This window comes from Colletes latitarsis, chromosome 10 (assembly GCF_051014445.1).
Source record: "Colletes latitarsis isolate SP2378_abdomen chromosome 10, iyColLati1, whole genome shotgun sequence".
Lineage (NCBI taxonomy): Eukaryota > Metazoa > Arthropoda > Insecta > Hymenoptera > Colletidae > Colletes > Colletes latitarsis.
Genome location: NC_135143.1, coordinates 28,740,137 through 28,756,899, shown reverse-complemented (window position 1 = coordinate 28,756,899; position 16,763 = coordinate 28,740,137). Strand labels below are relative to the sequence as shown.

The following is a 16,763-nucleotide window of genomic DNA, read 5'->3' as shown; positions in this document are numbered from 1 at the left end:
TCTACTTTGAAATTTTATTTTACTAGCCATTGAATATTTTCGTAATTTTTTGTCTAGTTTGTCCCATATCATTTTAATACGACGATTGAGGGGGATATTCTACTGTGAAGCGTCTTTTGTAGATCCTTTTCCATCATTTTTTGTCAAAGGATTATATAACATTTTTTGTCGAAATATCTCATACATGTTTATCGATGTTTATGAAATATGTAAAACTTTTTTCAAAGAGAGGTAATAATTAAATTGAAAAGAAAACACCGTCTTATGGTTTTCGTGGGCTCAGTCATTCTATACTGGGTGTTCCGTTACCCTTGGGAAAAATTTTAATGGGAGATTCTAGAGGCCAAAATAAGACGGAAATAAAGAATATCAATTTGTTGATGGAGGCTTCCTTAAAAAGCTATTAACAATTAAATTCAAAAATTTCAAATCGTTCTGGAAAAATTATTTTTGGTTGCAGAGGTCAATTATAAGCATTTTTGGTGAATAGACATACCCCCGAAATCCTATCCACTTTTGAGAAAAAAATTCCAGCAGGTGTGAAATAATTCGAAAAATTAAAAAATTTCAAATCGTTTTAAAAAAATTATTTTTAGTTGCAGGGGTCAATTACAATCATTTTTGGTCAATATACATACCCCCGAATTCCTACACATTTTCGAGAAAAAAATTCAGCACTGGTGAAACTTTAAACATTAATAACTTTTTAACGAAGTCTCCATCAACAAATTGGTATTCTTGATTTTCGATTTATTTTGACCTCTAGAATCTCCCATTAAAATTTTTCCCAGGGGTGGCCGAACTCCCTGTATTTAAAATACAAAAGAAAGTCAATAATTAAAAAAATGGTAACACTTTGAAGTTTAATTGTCATAAATAAAATATTGATTTTGCACAGGGCTACAATGATACTGAATCTTGTGCCAATCGGTTAAGCAGATTTTGAGATATCAAGGACGTGACCTTGAACGCTCAACTAATTTTTGCCTTAGCAACTACAAGACGAAACATTTCCCCCAATTCTTTTTGTCCTACGATTTTCAGTCGACGATAGTCAACAAATCGATTCGAAATCTAGGATGGATCTTTGAAAATGTTAAATAAAAAAAAAATGAAATAATAAAATTAAAAATATTGTTACCCCGCGCGATACACGGTTGGTAAAGCGTAAACAGGGTGTACGATGATTTTTATTTTGCACCTTGAACGTGTACACATCTTAACATTAACCAGTTCATAAGTGTAAAAAATGTCGCGATGCTCCGTCGAAATGATCTGGTATCGACGATCCTCTTCATAACAATATTGCCAACTATTACGGTTCGTTCGATCGGCAGAACATCGCGAGCAAGGGCGTAGACAGGAGGGGGCAAATGGGGCCTTTCTAGCTATTTATAAATAAATTTCAAATTCATTTTTTTTTTTCGATCGCAGCGTCGACAAGAAAAATGAGAATCACAAGCATTTGTTATCTTTTATTTTTTATTTTAGTCTAGCATTTTTGCCTATTACTAAACGAAGTTCTGACTACGCTCTTGGTCGCGAATACGTTTCGTTCCAACGAATGCAATACAATACGCGTACACGATTTTTCTAACGTCGAGCAGAAACAGATCGGGTCTCTCTCTCGAAGCTGTTGATTTTTCTTACGCAATGCATCGAGTGTAATTCGACGCTCGACTGAAAGAATCATCTCGCAGGAATCCGCGACTTTGGAACTTTCTCGATTACTCCCTTCATTTTAGTTCTTTTAATTTCGTTAGTCCTTCGTTTAACAGAATACGCTACGATACGCCCGTGTCGACATCGACTCGTATCGCCAACATTCTCTAACGTCTAATAGAAGCTACAGACGTAACGATTTCTCGTGCAATAACGTAAGCTACAATGCGATTGAACTATAATTGTTAAGCGTATGGGGTCAATACCTAACCTTAGAAAGACCAAGAAAAGTTCGAACCCGTTAGAAAATGTTTTAGATAAGTTACACTTCTTATCCTACTTTAAAATCATTCTTTTTTATAGTTACAAATTTCTAATGAGGAATCTACTGAAATTAATGTAAACATTGCACTCATATTTCTATTTAAAATTACACCTCTTTGGATCTCTTGGTATCTCCAAGATTAACAAAGACTTGACTTGAGATGAGAAATTAGGGATGAGATTAGATGCTTAGGCGATCTTCTAGGTCAATTGCCCAGTTAACGAGTGTCATCTGATACTGCTCAAAGCAAGATTGCTGAAACCAGAAGATAAGACTATCGTCTAAGGTCAACAAACTATCCAGGGTATGTAATTTGGCACTGTCCAAACACTGTCACGGAACAGATTCGTTCCAGTGCAACGGACTTAAAACAACATGAAAATTGACCACGCGTTTCACAGAAAAGACTAAAAAACATTCACAAATTCTTCCACAAGTTGGGCATGGCTGACTCTCAAGTCACTCGCAAGTATAGTTCAATAAGTTTGATAAAAAGTTAACTCAGCTAGACGATTGTCGTTTGATAGTTGTTTGAAGCAAGACTACAGAAGGATGACGAGAACCGAATCAAAGTGATCTCATTTATTTCGTTCAGCTATACTGTCTCCATCTACCGTTGCACGATAAATGGTTGCGTCTATGGCTCCTATAGGTGAAAAACTTTCACGGTGGTCGGCGACTATCGCTCATCGCGTACTCACCGGCTTCAGTCTCCACAGTCGTCGCAGCATGGTGATGGTAGAAAGGGGGAACGAGGAATCGGAAGCGCTCGACACGAGCACGGAACCAGAGGTCTCTCGAGGTAGAATTCGCGAGGAAAATACGCTCACCTGTCCGGATAGGCTTGTATGTATTCGATTCTATAATATATTTCTTTCTTTTTTTTTTTGTCTCTTTTATCACTGGTGTCACGCGCGACCTTATCGTAACGACGACAATAACTAGTACAAACAATAAAGAAGGCCTGAGCCCCCTCTTACGACCGCGTCTACGACGTCGAAACGTTTTGTCTTGTTTTCGCGCGACTTCGTGGGAGGTGGAGGAGGGGGTGGGCGGGGAAGGCGACCATCTTTCCCCCGTTTCGTAATCTACCGTAGGAACGTACGTTGAATGGCAATCAACGTTTTAAAATAAAGTACACGTTGCGACATGCCTCCGTTTCGCGTTCGTGCCGAGATATTGTACGTCTCTTTTTCTCTATCGACTTAAACATAGTCGGTCACTCTCTTGTTTTTTTTTTTTGTTTTACTTCCGGGTCGTTTCGCGCGAACGCCGCGACCATTTTGAGCACGACCGTGGCCCTATAAATCTAAAAATATTTTTTCAAACCGCCTAAAATCCCTTAAAACGGTACTACTTGTCGCTAATAAACTGTTTGTAAAACACACTATTTCGCATTCTTTCGTCCATTCTCGCATCGTTCGTCCATCCGTCGCTCGCTCGCGCGCTCTACACGTTACAATAATATTACTGTAGGATGAAACAACGATACAAATCATTTATAAATCGCTCTATGTGAACCAAGGATCCGTCCATTGAGCGTCCCGCTCTACTTTTTCGACACCCTCCGGTACAGATCGCCCGAAATTAGAAAACAGAAGTGACCTAGCCCCGCAGAATCTGGGGAATCGCCGCGTTTCGCGATCCTTGCACCGAATACGATGATTCCATTTCTTTCAAGCGACCTCGCCGATCTTCGTTTCGTTGCAGAGTAACGATATTTACGTGCCTCGGGTTACATGCAAAATGAAAATTTTATATTCACCGTATCGTTGTAATAACATCGACGATAGACTGGCGAGGTTCTCCCGATGAAAATGAGTCCAAACACGACCACTTTCGTTAAAAGTCGTCCGAAATTTTTTTTTTTGAAAAAATTCCAACTCACGAGAAAGTAAAAATCGTCCGAAACGAGCCGTGTTTGGACTCGTTTCCATCGGGAAGACGTCGACAATCGATTCCCAATGTTCCCACGAGGATGTAATGAAACATATAAAAAAAATTTTATTTTCATTAGCGAATGGAATTTGATTGCATGGAGGAGGTGGTGTCCTTGTTCGAATACTGTGTAAAAATTGTCGCTTGAAAGTGGGAATTATTGTACCGATTCGACCAATTATCTTCGTTCGATCGCGAATTCACGCGGTCCTTGTGCAATTTTAAACGTCGACTCGTTCGGACCGCGTGACGTGATCGCGCAACGAGATGTACCATTGTTTTTTTTTCTCTTTTTATCTTTTTTGTTAAACTTTTTCTATCGTTGTTACGTTTCGTAAAAGTAATATATGGGAACGAACTCCCATTAAAATAAATATATATTCCAATCACTGTGATGTACGCTCGACTTTTTTCTCGACACATACGTGTGACTCTGCATTATACGTGTATGTAAATGATTTTCGTATAGGTGTGAAAATTTGTGTCGTTACTGCGTAAAATAACTTAATTTAAGCTAAATCGAACAGACGCGGTTCAGCCCTTATTTTCTCTGCGCGGCTACCGCGGCGACTAGCGCCGCGCCGCGGCCGCTACCATCCTCAGACAGCATTAAATCGAACTGTAACACAATAACAATTACTTGTTAGCTTCATAAAACTGCTACGATTCGAGAATCCGTTGATGGGGCCAGAATAAAATAATTGAAACGTTATAGAATAATTGAAACGACTTTTTAACCCCTTAACTAAATATTTGTTTAATCCAACGGTTTAAGGGATGATAATATTTGTTTTCCTTCAAATTATACGTTAGATACAACATTGTAATTAACAAAAACTGCATTTTTAGAAACAAATCCAATAAAGAAAACTGATCATTTTTGGTTAACCCGAAAAATATGAGCGTTAAGGGGTTAAAATAGATCTCAGAATACATCAGGTTTAGATCTAACTTTACTGGAATATAGACGTACTAATCCTCTCACCTTATGACTCTGTAATTGGCTAATTTTTTCGGTCATAAGATCGTGAAAGTGTGGGTGATATCTGTAGACCGAACCGTCGATCCCAACCGTGACGTTGTCCTCATCGATTTTGTTCAGAAGCACAGCGATTCCAGCGCTGGCGAGGTGTGCTGCCCTCCTCGAAACAATGGAGCAAATGTACCTAACATTCTCGCAATCTTGGTCGTTCACGTTTTGCATACCAAGTTCCCCTAAAATCTGACGACAGTTCATGTATTTTCCTTTGGGATCGCTGAAACGGAGAAACGGTGAAAAATTAAATTAACGATCAACGACGAATCGGGTATGCGATACAGCAGTGATTCCCAAAGTGGGCGCTACCGCCCTCTGGTGGACGGTGATGGCCGCAGGTGCATTTGGGGGCGATGAGTATTTAGTGGAACGTGGATTCAGTGCGGTGACCAATTTATTAACAAAAAAAAAATAAACCGATTGTAAATAGTCAATCGCGGTGATTTAAGATTACTGCTGACGAAAATAGAGCCGAGGATTACTAAATTGGCAGCACCTTTCTCTATTCTGAGTTCAATAAATAGTTTCGTAATTTCAAATTTTAATGTTTCTAATTTACACCTTTCTTTATTATACAGGGTGTTCGGCCAACAATCCAAATTCGTGGGAAAAATTTTAATGGGGGATTCTAGAGACCAAAATAAGACGAAAATCAAGAACACCAATTTGTCGATGGAGGCTTCGTTAAAAAGTTATTAACATTTGCGTTTGCGATTTACAATATCCTTAAACGTTAATAACTTTTTAACGAACACCCTGTATTTTACGAAAAAGGTAGAAACATTTCTGTTTAATCGCTATTAAAATTGCAAAAAAATTAATTTCCAGAGGGCGCTGAGTGATATTTTTTTCTGGAAAGGGGGCGGTAGGCCAAATAAGTTTGGGAATCACTGCGATACAGAAACGAGTCTTAAAGTGAATCCCAGACGTAGATTCAAGTTACGTATTTCTCGGAACTGGGGGAGATCTCCCTCGGAGCCAACGAAGCGTGAAAGACTACACGAGCTGGAGCAATAGCGACAATTTGTAAACAAAATACGTAATGCTTTCTTTTCATTCGCTCTCGCTCGTCCTCTTCTTCGTTTCTCGACTACTGTCGCCGGTAAAAAGAAAGACAAAAGCGACCCGGGCTCAAGGATATGAGCCGTTTATTTTGAAAGTGGCGTACGTCCATTTCCCCAAAAAATCGAGCTAACTACCTTAACATCAGCTACATTTTTACATGATCCTTTCATTCTGAAGCAACTTGTTACTAATACATTTAAAATCATTAAGATTTTGTAACACGAAAATGTTCAATTTAAAAAAGAAGTTCAGTGCACATTGCAGTCGTCATAATTTCTCCAAAAGATGGCGCTGCTTGGGGGATTCCCCAGGAGACCACTCACAAACCCAAAATACAAGGACTTAATGGATTTATTACATTATATGTATACCACCTGCGCACTATAGTTATTTTAAATCCCCTCCCCCCTATACACAAACTGGAGAAGACTGAATAATTAATAAAACAATATTAATTTTAATGTAAAGATTAACAAAGAATAAAAGTTGAATATTTTTTTGATTTTATAACATAAAGGTATATGCATTTATTTTTATTTCAAGGGAAATTTACTGTTCCTATGGACTTGTACTTTCTTAAGAATTAAAATCGTAAAAAAGTCCAAACATAGCCATAAAAAACATATTATTTCTTAAATAATGTCAATTATGCTAATTGGGATGATAAATTTGGCACCCAAAAACATTATTCTACTATCCGTTACCCATATTTTTAAATTTAATCCAACGCAAACCCTTCAATATCTCGATTCGAACATAAATGAACTTACGCCATTTTCAAAATAAACAGCTCATATCGTTGTGTAGATATTTCATCTCACGAATCATTACTGTAGCGTGCATTATTCTGAGCGAAAGGGTCAAGTGTCCCCATGAACCTGATAAATATTCAGATGTACACTTACTTTTCAATTTCTGATACGTATTTGGTGAAGAATTTCCCGCGTTTCTTGAGATCGATGGGGCACTTCCCGCCAAAGAGGAGGCCAGCGTCGACGGCCTTTTCGAGGACCAACCTGGCCAGCTCGCCCATGTACAGTCCAGAGATCATTTTCTCGAACAGCTGCCTCTTTGGATTGATCGAGTTATCGTCGATGTCATGATCGAACTCCGTGAGCACGAAGTCGAGAACGCCACCTTCGCCAAAAGCCCCCCACTCGGTGTTGATGAGCATGTGTGGTTTCTCGGCCGCGTAGTTTCCAGGTATCGCGCACTCCGCGTTCTTCGTCTTTTCCACGTAACAGGCATTGCTACCCGTCCCTAAACGCGAAGTCTAATTTAATAAAATGCATCGACGATTTATTAACACTAGGTTTACGGACACTCGTTGCGCATATTTTTATTATAATTCGCTACGTTGACAGTTGCATTAAAATGCAGTTTTTCTTTTAATCAGAGTATACATCCATATCATTAAATCAATTAAATTCAACATAAATTGCTAACAAATAATATTTATGAGTCCTATAACGTTAAGTTTAGAATCTGAATGCGTAAAATTGACGCGTACCGTAAACCTAGTGTTAAAAAAAATTTATGTACGTGATAATTAAACGGAATCAAAGAGAAATCTTGCAGAATCGTCTACAATGACAAAGGATTCATCCTACAAATTCGTAGCGTTCGACGTTCTCGGATCGACGAGGATAAACCTCCGTACCTCGACAGAGAAATAAATTTAAAGTGAATTATTTATTATCCACGCGTTACGTAATGAATTGTTAATATCGAAACGATAAAAATAGGCTTCGAAAATAATCCGATATTCAACAATCTTATCACACACAGAAAGAATATATATATCGTTTGTATAGTCTTTATTCCGGTTTCGACCAAACATTTTCACTGACGTTTCTCGACAGAATGATTATTTTTAAACGTCTCGATAAAAATGAATAATGTAACAATTTGGAAAATTCAACTCTCTAAACTTGGATTACTAAAATACTGTCAGAGATATTTAAGTAAACAAAATCTAGCACAGTTGTGACGAGATAATATACTGCTCTGGAATAATTTGGGGGATCGAAACACTCGAACAGATTTTATCTCTCGATATAGTGCTCGATGGTTAATAAGACTCAACATGTGTGTAAATAAATTGGTCGATGTTGATAGTTAATTTTTTTTACTTAGTTATTCAAAACCTAAATATATTTAATTTGATATTTACTTTAGTTTATATAGATTCATATTGCAATAAAGAAGATTTATTTATAATCATCGAGAGTAATAGTAATTTAGTTCATAAATTAATATTTCCTCTTTATATTTAAACCGTGATTCTCCAATTGTTTCAAGAAGTATATTACTCTATTCTATGTACATTATTGTGTACCCACCCACGATCAGTCCAATACGGCAATTCCTGTTTTTCCAAGCGCACGACATTAACGTTCCGGTGGTGTCGTTCAAAATAGCGCACACGTCAATTTTCACATCCTATACAATGAACCAAAGTTAGCACTGTCATTTCAGTCGCATTCGTTACGAAAACAGATGGGTTTAATTGAGCCCTTTATTTGGAAAGTAGCGTAAGTCCATTTTCCAAAAAAATCGAGTTAGCTATCTTAAAAGCTACATTTTTACATGATCGTTTCATTCTGAAGCAACTTGTTACTAATAGGGAAAAATTTTAATGAGGGATTCTGGAGGCCAAAATAAGACGAAAATCAAGAATACCAATTTGTTGATGGAGGCTTCGTTAAAAAGTTATTAACAATTAAATTCAAGAATTTCAAATCATTCTAGAAAAATTATTTTTAGTTGGAGGGGTCAATTACAATCATTTTTGGTGAATAGACATACCCCCGAAATTCTATGCACTTTCGAGAAAAAAATTCGAGTAGGTGGACTTTTTTGACAAAATTTAAAAATTTCAAATCGTTCTGGAAAAATTTTATTTGAATGCGGAGGTCAATTATAAACATTTTTGGTCATTACACATACCCCCGAAATCTTGCGCATTTTCGAGAAAAAAATTCAGTAAGGTTGAAACTTTAAACGTTAATAACTTTTTAACGAAGCCTCCATCAACAAATTGGTATTCTTGATTTTTGTCTTATTTTGGCCTCTGGAATCCCCCATTAAAATTTTTCCCTCATTTAATTGTAATGTAAAAATTATTTAGCATAGAATAAAAGAGAATATTTTTTTGATCTTATAATACAAAGTGTATATATTTATTTTTATTTCAAGGGAAATTTACTTTTCCTATGGACTTGTGCTTTTTTAAGAATTGAAAGTGTCATTTCATTGATTTTGAAAGTGACGTAAGTCCAAACATAGCCATCAAAAACATATTTCTTAAATAATGTTAATTATGCTAATTGGGATGGCAAATTTGACACCCTTAGAAACCCAAAAACATTATTCTACTCTAAATAAACGGCTCAATTAGTATTTGCGTTCATCGCATTAATATTTATAAAATTAAACAAAAAAAAAAAGATTTTATACTTTATGAAAATTTAATAATACGATTCGCAACATAATAAAATAATTGATCTCTCGTTAAGGAAGAAGTAAATATTGTGTACAAATACTTACTTTTCTTCTTTCTATCGCCTGTTCGAGAAGGGCGACGACGTCCTCGCCAACTACTCCCTCGCAATTAAAGCCCTTCGTCCACCTGACCAGAATACCTTTCGTCAATCCGTACTGAGTCAACGGAAAACTGAACGTAAATCCGAGCGGTAGAATCTGATCCTGCAGGTTCAGATCTTTCACGAACAGGGACAAACATTGGGCTATGTGATCGAAGAGTTGAGTGCCAGAGCCCAGCATCAGACTCTGGGATATCGCATAAATTTTGCTCTTCATGTCGAATTTCTGGCCGTCCAGGGTGATCAGTAGTACCCGGAAGTTCGTGCCGCCCAGATCCAACGCTAGAAAGTTGCCACTCTCTGCGAACGATACGATTAACTTTCCGAGACTCGTCATTATACATTGGGAATGAAAAGTGTGACGCTTTAGTAAAGAGTTTTACAGTAGAGTTCCGATTATCCGTCACCAGGAATGTCCGAATAACCGGCCTATTTACCCTGAATTTTATATATTTTATTTTTTATTCATAAATTTATTTATTACATTACTCATGTGGTTGTGTTTACTCAACATTAAAAACCGAATTTTTAAGAAAAATTGAAAAATTCCAAATCGTTCTGGAAAAATTATTTTCGGTAGGGGGGGTCAATTACAATCATTTTTGGTGAATAGACATATCCCCAAAATTCTACCCGTTTTCGAGAAAAAAATTCGAGTAGGTGGACAAATTTTTCGGCGAATTTGAAAAGTTTCGAATCATTTTAAAAAAATTATTTCTAGATGCAGGGGTCAATCACAATCATTTTTGGTGAATAGACATATCCCCAAAATTCTACCCGTTTTCGAGAAAAAAATTCGAGTAGATGGACAAAATTTTCGGCGAATTTGAAAAGTTTCGAATCATTTAAAAAAAATTATTTCTAGATGCAGGGGTCAATCACAATCATTTTTGGTGAATAGACATATCCCCAAAATTCTACCCGTTTTCGAGAAAAAAATTCGAGTAGGTGGACAAATTTTTCGGCGAATTTGAAAAGTTTCGAATCATTCTAAAAAAATTATTTCTAGATGCAGGGGTCAATTACAATCATTTTTGGTGAACAGACATACCCTCGAAATCCTACGCGTTTTCGAGAAAAAAATTCGAGTAGATGGACAAAATTTTCGGCGAATTTGAAAAGTTTCGAATCATTTAAAAAAAATTATTTCTAGATGCAGGGGTCAATTACAATCATTTTTGGTGAACAGACATATCCCCAAAATTCTACCCGTTTTCGAGAAAAAAATTCGAGTAGGTGGACAAATTTTTCGGCGAATTTGAAAAGTTTCGAATCATTTTAAAAAAATTATTTCTAGATGCAGGGGTCAATTACAATCATTTTTGGTGAACAGACATACCCTCGAAATCCTATGCGTTTTCGAGAAAAAAATTCGAGTAGATGGACAAAATTTTCGGCGAATTTGAAAAGTTTCGAATCATTTTAAAAAAATTATTTCTAGATGCAGGGGTCAATTACAATCATTTTTGGTGAACAGACATATCCCCAAAATTCTACCCGTTTTCGAGAAAAAAATTCTTTGCCAAAAATATAATGTGTGGCCAGAAATGGCTCCCCAAAATTTCATGTGGATTTTTAAAACATCGTAACTTTTGAATGGATTATACGTGGAAATTCTGTATGATCGAAATTTTACTGTATATGGATTGAAAATTGCACGATTTTCCTTACCAGTGCCATTGGGAAGATCCTGTACGTATGTTGTGAAACATTTCACGATCGCACTTTCGTGCGTTTGCTTTGATAGTCCTTTGTTTATCTCGCCATTGAGCTTCTCCATGACCAGTCGAAGCTGATCATCCGAAAGGACGAGGTCCTTGCAGATGTCCTTGATCTGCGAACAAACCGAAAATTTTCATTGTCGATCGATAATCATGTAACGATGATACGAGAGGCTCTTAAACGGTTCTCCAATGCATTATTTATACGAGTGTCGTCCGATGCAGCTGCATTATATTGCATAACTGCATCCGATACGTGCAAAGAGAGAGAGACGCCGCTGGCATCGTTTTACGCATTTTTCCGATGCACGGCCATTTCGAGTGCAGTGATTACTATACATAATGCTTGGAATTGATCCCGTTTGCAACTGGAATAAATTGTATATTTCCCCAATAGTGCAAAATTAAATCATCGTCCTTGCAACGAATGGTGGAGTCTGATAAATACGATATCGATTACTGATACACGCGTGGATTTAAATAGTAATTGCGGCTAGACGGAAGGTCACGATGGAAAGAGTACGTTCTTTCGATTGCTTCCATAATTTTACAAAAAAAGTCATTCTTTTCTTATCGAAAATCCTTGTAAACCTAACTCATAATTAATATATTTGCGAATCAAGTAGTTTGTACTCCCTGTCGGAACAACTGTGCAAAATTTCATTCGAATTGGACGGAAGTAGTAGGAGTTATAAGGAAATCACAAACACACAGATTTTTCATCGTAAACTCTCAACGCCAACAAGAAAGTAACTAACCTTTTTGAACTTTTTGATCTATGATGTATTTAACGAAACTTAATAAAATATATATCTGAAATGCGTTATTTCACTAATCACGTTTCGAAGAAGCGTGATATTACAGTCATATTTCTGCGTTAGAGCATGAAGTTAATGACTCAACCTCGAAGGTGTTACTGACGCGTGCTTGAAAACGTGGCGGAATAGTGTCAATCGATTCTATGTACGATGCAGGTTCCAGGAACGTGTTTAAGATTGCTCTAGCGCGATAGAATGCACTTTGAGTTTTGTGTGCGCCTGTTTGCATGAATAAGAATGTCCGGAAGAATCGTGCGCGACCATAAAGAGAAACGAGAGAGTCGAGAGCTGGCGCGGAAAGTGTCAGGAGAATTAGGCGTAGAATAATGGTTACCAAGTATCGATTTAATAGACGTTCGTTATCACTTATGGATGTGGATATATGTAACCTAGAATGCAAACAGGTCAATTCATTTGGAGATTGAAAATGGCTACAACTGAAATCTTTTAAATAGTATAACCTCTTTAAAATAAGAATTCTTTAATAACCTTCGCTGTGTAATAGTCCTCTCCTTATTCGGTGTAATTTGTTCCATCATCCTCTTTAGAAGACTTGATTTAATAAATCGATAATTGGATAATTTTAAATATTGCTCGTACCAGGATTAAAAAATAATTGAAAATGTTCGGCCACCAGTGGGAAAAATTTTAATGAGAGATTCTAGAGGCCAAAAGAAGACGAAAATCAAGAATATCAATTTCTTGACTGAGGCTTCGTTAAAAAGTTATTAACAATTAAATTCAAAAATTTCAAATCGTTCTGGAAAAATTATTTTCGGTTGCGGGAGTCAATTACAATCGTTTTTGGTGAATAGACATACCCCCGAAATCCTACCCACTTTTTAGAATAAAATTCGAGAATGTGTGAAATTTTTCGACGGAAAAAAAAAATTTCAAATCGTTTTGGAAAAAATATTGTTAGCTATGGGGGTCAATTACAATCATTTTTGGTGAATAGACATACCTCCGAAATCCTGCGCATTTTCGAGAAAAAAATTCAGTAAGGTCGAAACTTTAAACGTTAATAACTTTTTAACGAAGCCTCCATCAACAAATTGGTATTCTTGATTTTCGTCTTATTTTGGCCTCTAGAATCTCCCATTAAAATTTTTCCCACGGGTAGCTGGACACCCTGCATAAACTATATTTTCAACATTAATTGCTATCGTTTTGATTGTATAACTTTGAGAGAAATTAATACAATAAAGTCGAGTAACTGCTTCTATTACAATGAAACATGATAATCACAGATTTTACACATACTTATCACAATCACAGACAAGGAGTACGGTAATGAGAGTTATATAAGATAGGAACCTATCAACACAAAGGAATTTAATGCCACTTGAAATTATTGGTGCATGGCAATAATGCGTGTAGAGCAAAGCTCTATCGATACGGTCTGATAAATTTTGGAATCCACTCGTACTCATGGCAAATTTACGTTTATAGAGTCACGCACATTCTACTTGAAACTTATTCGAAAATTGAAAATTCTGAATTAACAAATTACGTAAAGTTATTATTTTTATTTTGCAAGGACCGACGCAACCTGTTCTGAATTATACAAAATTAATAGCGAATAGTAACGCCTCTATGGAATATGGAACTTCTGTATTGTCATTGTGTATTCAAAGTACATATTGAATTATCTTATTGAGCAAATAAAACCATTTCCCTGACATGATATTTCAATTATTTTATCGGTGTTGACTTTAGCATTTCGATATCGCAAAGAATAGAAATGGATGTGGAAACACAGAGGAAATAGGAACCAATTTTCAAAAAATTAGTGGATCTTAAAAATAAGTTAACGATAGTTTGTCCGTCTCTGAGCGCGTAGCTCGTGACCAGTATTTTTTCGGTATGACGCGGGTTCGCGTCAACTTGAGAATCGTTAGCAACGCACTTTATTTTCATCGTACGTCGCGACACGTAACACGTGTCGTCGTTCGATCTGGCAGCTAGCGCTCGTGATGCGTCTTTCTTCGCTCGATTGAATGTGGAGCGAGTATTAATAACGGGATGTCACAGAAAGAAAGAAATGTAGAACGACAGTCTAGCGAGGAACCATTAGAATCGTCGCTGGAAAATTGAATCGACAAACGAAACCATAGTTCCTTGCAACGATAAGCATCGCACTCATGCTGGATCGTACGCGAAGATTTCAACCCGGATACGTGTCATCGTTTGTTTACGTTCTTTAGATTTCGAGCGGCTGATAACTTTTGAAATATAACCCAACAATCCGAACTTCTCAGTCGATAAGACAACCACTAACGCAAACTAAAATGTTTTATATTTTCTATAATATATTCGTGAAAGTATCGTGAATGGATTGGTGAGAGTTTCTCGATTAAAATGAATCCAAACAAGACCACATTTCGACCATTTATACGTTCGAATCATTTTTTAGAAATGTATAGTCCGGGCCACGATATAGCGAGGTCGTAACCTAAACTCTTGAGGGTTGGTACCCACTACTGCTGCGGCACTTAGGGCCGTACTTAACATCTTGCTTGGGGGTGCCTTTCTCAATGGCTTTCTAAAAATGGCGACATTAGATAAAACATTTCTTCGTACGGCCCCGACTATGGTCTAAGGTCCTCAGCTGCTCCTATTTCTGTCAATTCACTTGTTTCGGGAGCTGAAACGTAAACTTTGACACCTACTCGAGTTTACGACCTCGCTATATCGTGGCCCGAACTATACAACTACGCGCATATAATGAAAAGTTGTTCGAATAAGGCCGTGTTTGGTCTCGTTTTAACCAGAAGAAACTCGCCAATCCGTTGATAATACTCTTTTGACGATCTAATAAGTTAGATGGCAGCTGTGATCATAAATAGGAATTATAAAATCATCTGCCTCTCTATAAATATAATTGACGTAAACTAACATCAACAACGACTAGCTATACATTTAAAAATTACGTAAAATTACGTCAACGATTGCGGGTATGCTCAATTTAATTTTTATTTTATTTTAACTGCTGCAGTAGGTTCTATATGCGCTACATTTGGTATACTGTTTTTATTTATTTGTTCAAATACCAGCGCCACTGAATCGCATAGATTCATAAAATAATATTCTAGTATTGAAATAACAGTTATTAATGCAATGTAAATTTTTGCGCTTTTAGTTTTCCGAAAATAATTGAAAAATTATGTAAATAAATTAAAGTAGTGATTTATTTTTTTAAATTAAGTTTATTACGACGTGAATGCATTCGTTCCCGCGTTTTTACATTCGCTGCTTATTAATTTTAAAACCGTGGAGTCAAGTTCAAGTATAATGTAACAGTTCAGTGTAAATTGTACCTTGCGTCATGGCTCATGGAGCAGTTAAAAATACAATGACGATACCAACTGAAAATTCGATTTTTAAATAAGTTTGATCTACGAAAGGGTTATTACATTTTCTTCAGAATTAAATAGTGGAAAGAAAAAAAATTTGAAGATTTTATAACAGTTAAACTGTTAAATTTTTTAAATCTTTTATTTTACTTTCGACTTTATGAATTTTCGTATCACACGTGTAATTGAAATACTCGTTTTTATACAGTGTGAATGTGGCCTGATATTTGGAAAAGATCAGCTTCAAAATTTGATATTTATTGTAAATTGATTTTTAAATTAATTTCAAAAAATGTACTGCATACTTATAATGAGAACACTCTGTATACGTGCTTAAAGATTCTAAATTATTACTAATGACGCGCGAATTTATATATTCAACGATATCGGTTTCCCTTGCTTATTAACATTGATTTTGCAACGATAGTAAGAAATGCGCATAAATTAGGACAACAGCGCACAGAAATTTATTTTAAGAGAGAGTTGCTCAATACATATCGATCGCCCGAGTCGCGCCTAATATGTGATTTTGCGTACATGAATACCTGATTTTTATTTCATTTCTGAATGCATTTTGTATTAATTCGCGACACACACACAGAGCTATACGATTTAATGTATTCATCGATTAATCGTTACCTAGTCCCAGAAGAAATCCAACGATTCCAACATATTTCATGCAAAACGAAAAAATGACCTGTCTAAAAAAACGTAACCTTCTCGTTATACAATGTTACAATGATTCTAGAAACAAATGTACTATCTTTTGTAATCGATACAACACCGTATAAAATTTCTTTTTTACCTACAATACTTTCCTAGAAACGAAAGCGACCTTTAATCATTTATAAATACATAAAAAGAAAACAGTAAAAACTTTCTCCTATTCAATTTTATTAGAAAAATGTTCGCTAATAAACACGCGGACGCCGTGTATAAGATAATCGAATGAATAATAATTAATCGACATTTTACTATCTAATCGTACGTAAAACATCACGAATATTGCATCACCTATCGAAAAGAATTCTCAAGGGCAACGACTAAGCCAGCTTACGCACGGGGAACAGCGCCTGACGCTTATTCGGACGTTCGAAATTCCCGCCAATTCTTCGCGCCGTTACCACCTTCGTTTCGTCAAGGGTATGGCATTGATCTGGCCGTGACATCATCGACACGCCCACTAGCCAGCCAATAGGACTGTTTTATGAATGAATGGTACAGTAGATGCGCAGCG

General features: G+C 36.4%; 1 protein-coding gene across 3 annotated transcripts in view; it reads right to left on the bottom strand.

Annotated features, from left to right (window-relative positions):
* Positions 1-837: 837 nt before the first annotated feature.
* The window catches only part of Hex-a (Hexokinase A), a 47,904-nt gene continuing 31,978 nt past the window's right edge, over positions 838-16,763 (bottom strand). For all 3 annotated transcript variants that reach the window (XM_076775357.1, XM_076775356.1, XM_076775358.1), the window contains exons 2-7: positions 11,303-11,465; positions 9,576-9,931; positions 8,369-8,468; positions 6,932-7,286; positions 4,911-5,181; positions 838-4,544 (exon numbers count right to left, since the gene is read on the bottom strand). In XM_076775357.1, coding sequence (XP_076631472.1) covers positions 4,467-4,544; positions 4,911-5,181; positions 6,932-7,286; positions 8,369-8,468; positions 9,576-9,931; positions 11,303-11,465 — 1,323 coding nt within the window. In that variant the 3' untranslated portion in view covers positions 838-4,466. The remainder of the gene's footprint in view (positions 4,545-4,910; positions 5,182-6,931; positions 7,287-8,368; positions 8,469-9,575; positions 9,932-11,302; positions 11,466-16,763) is intronic.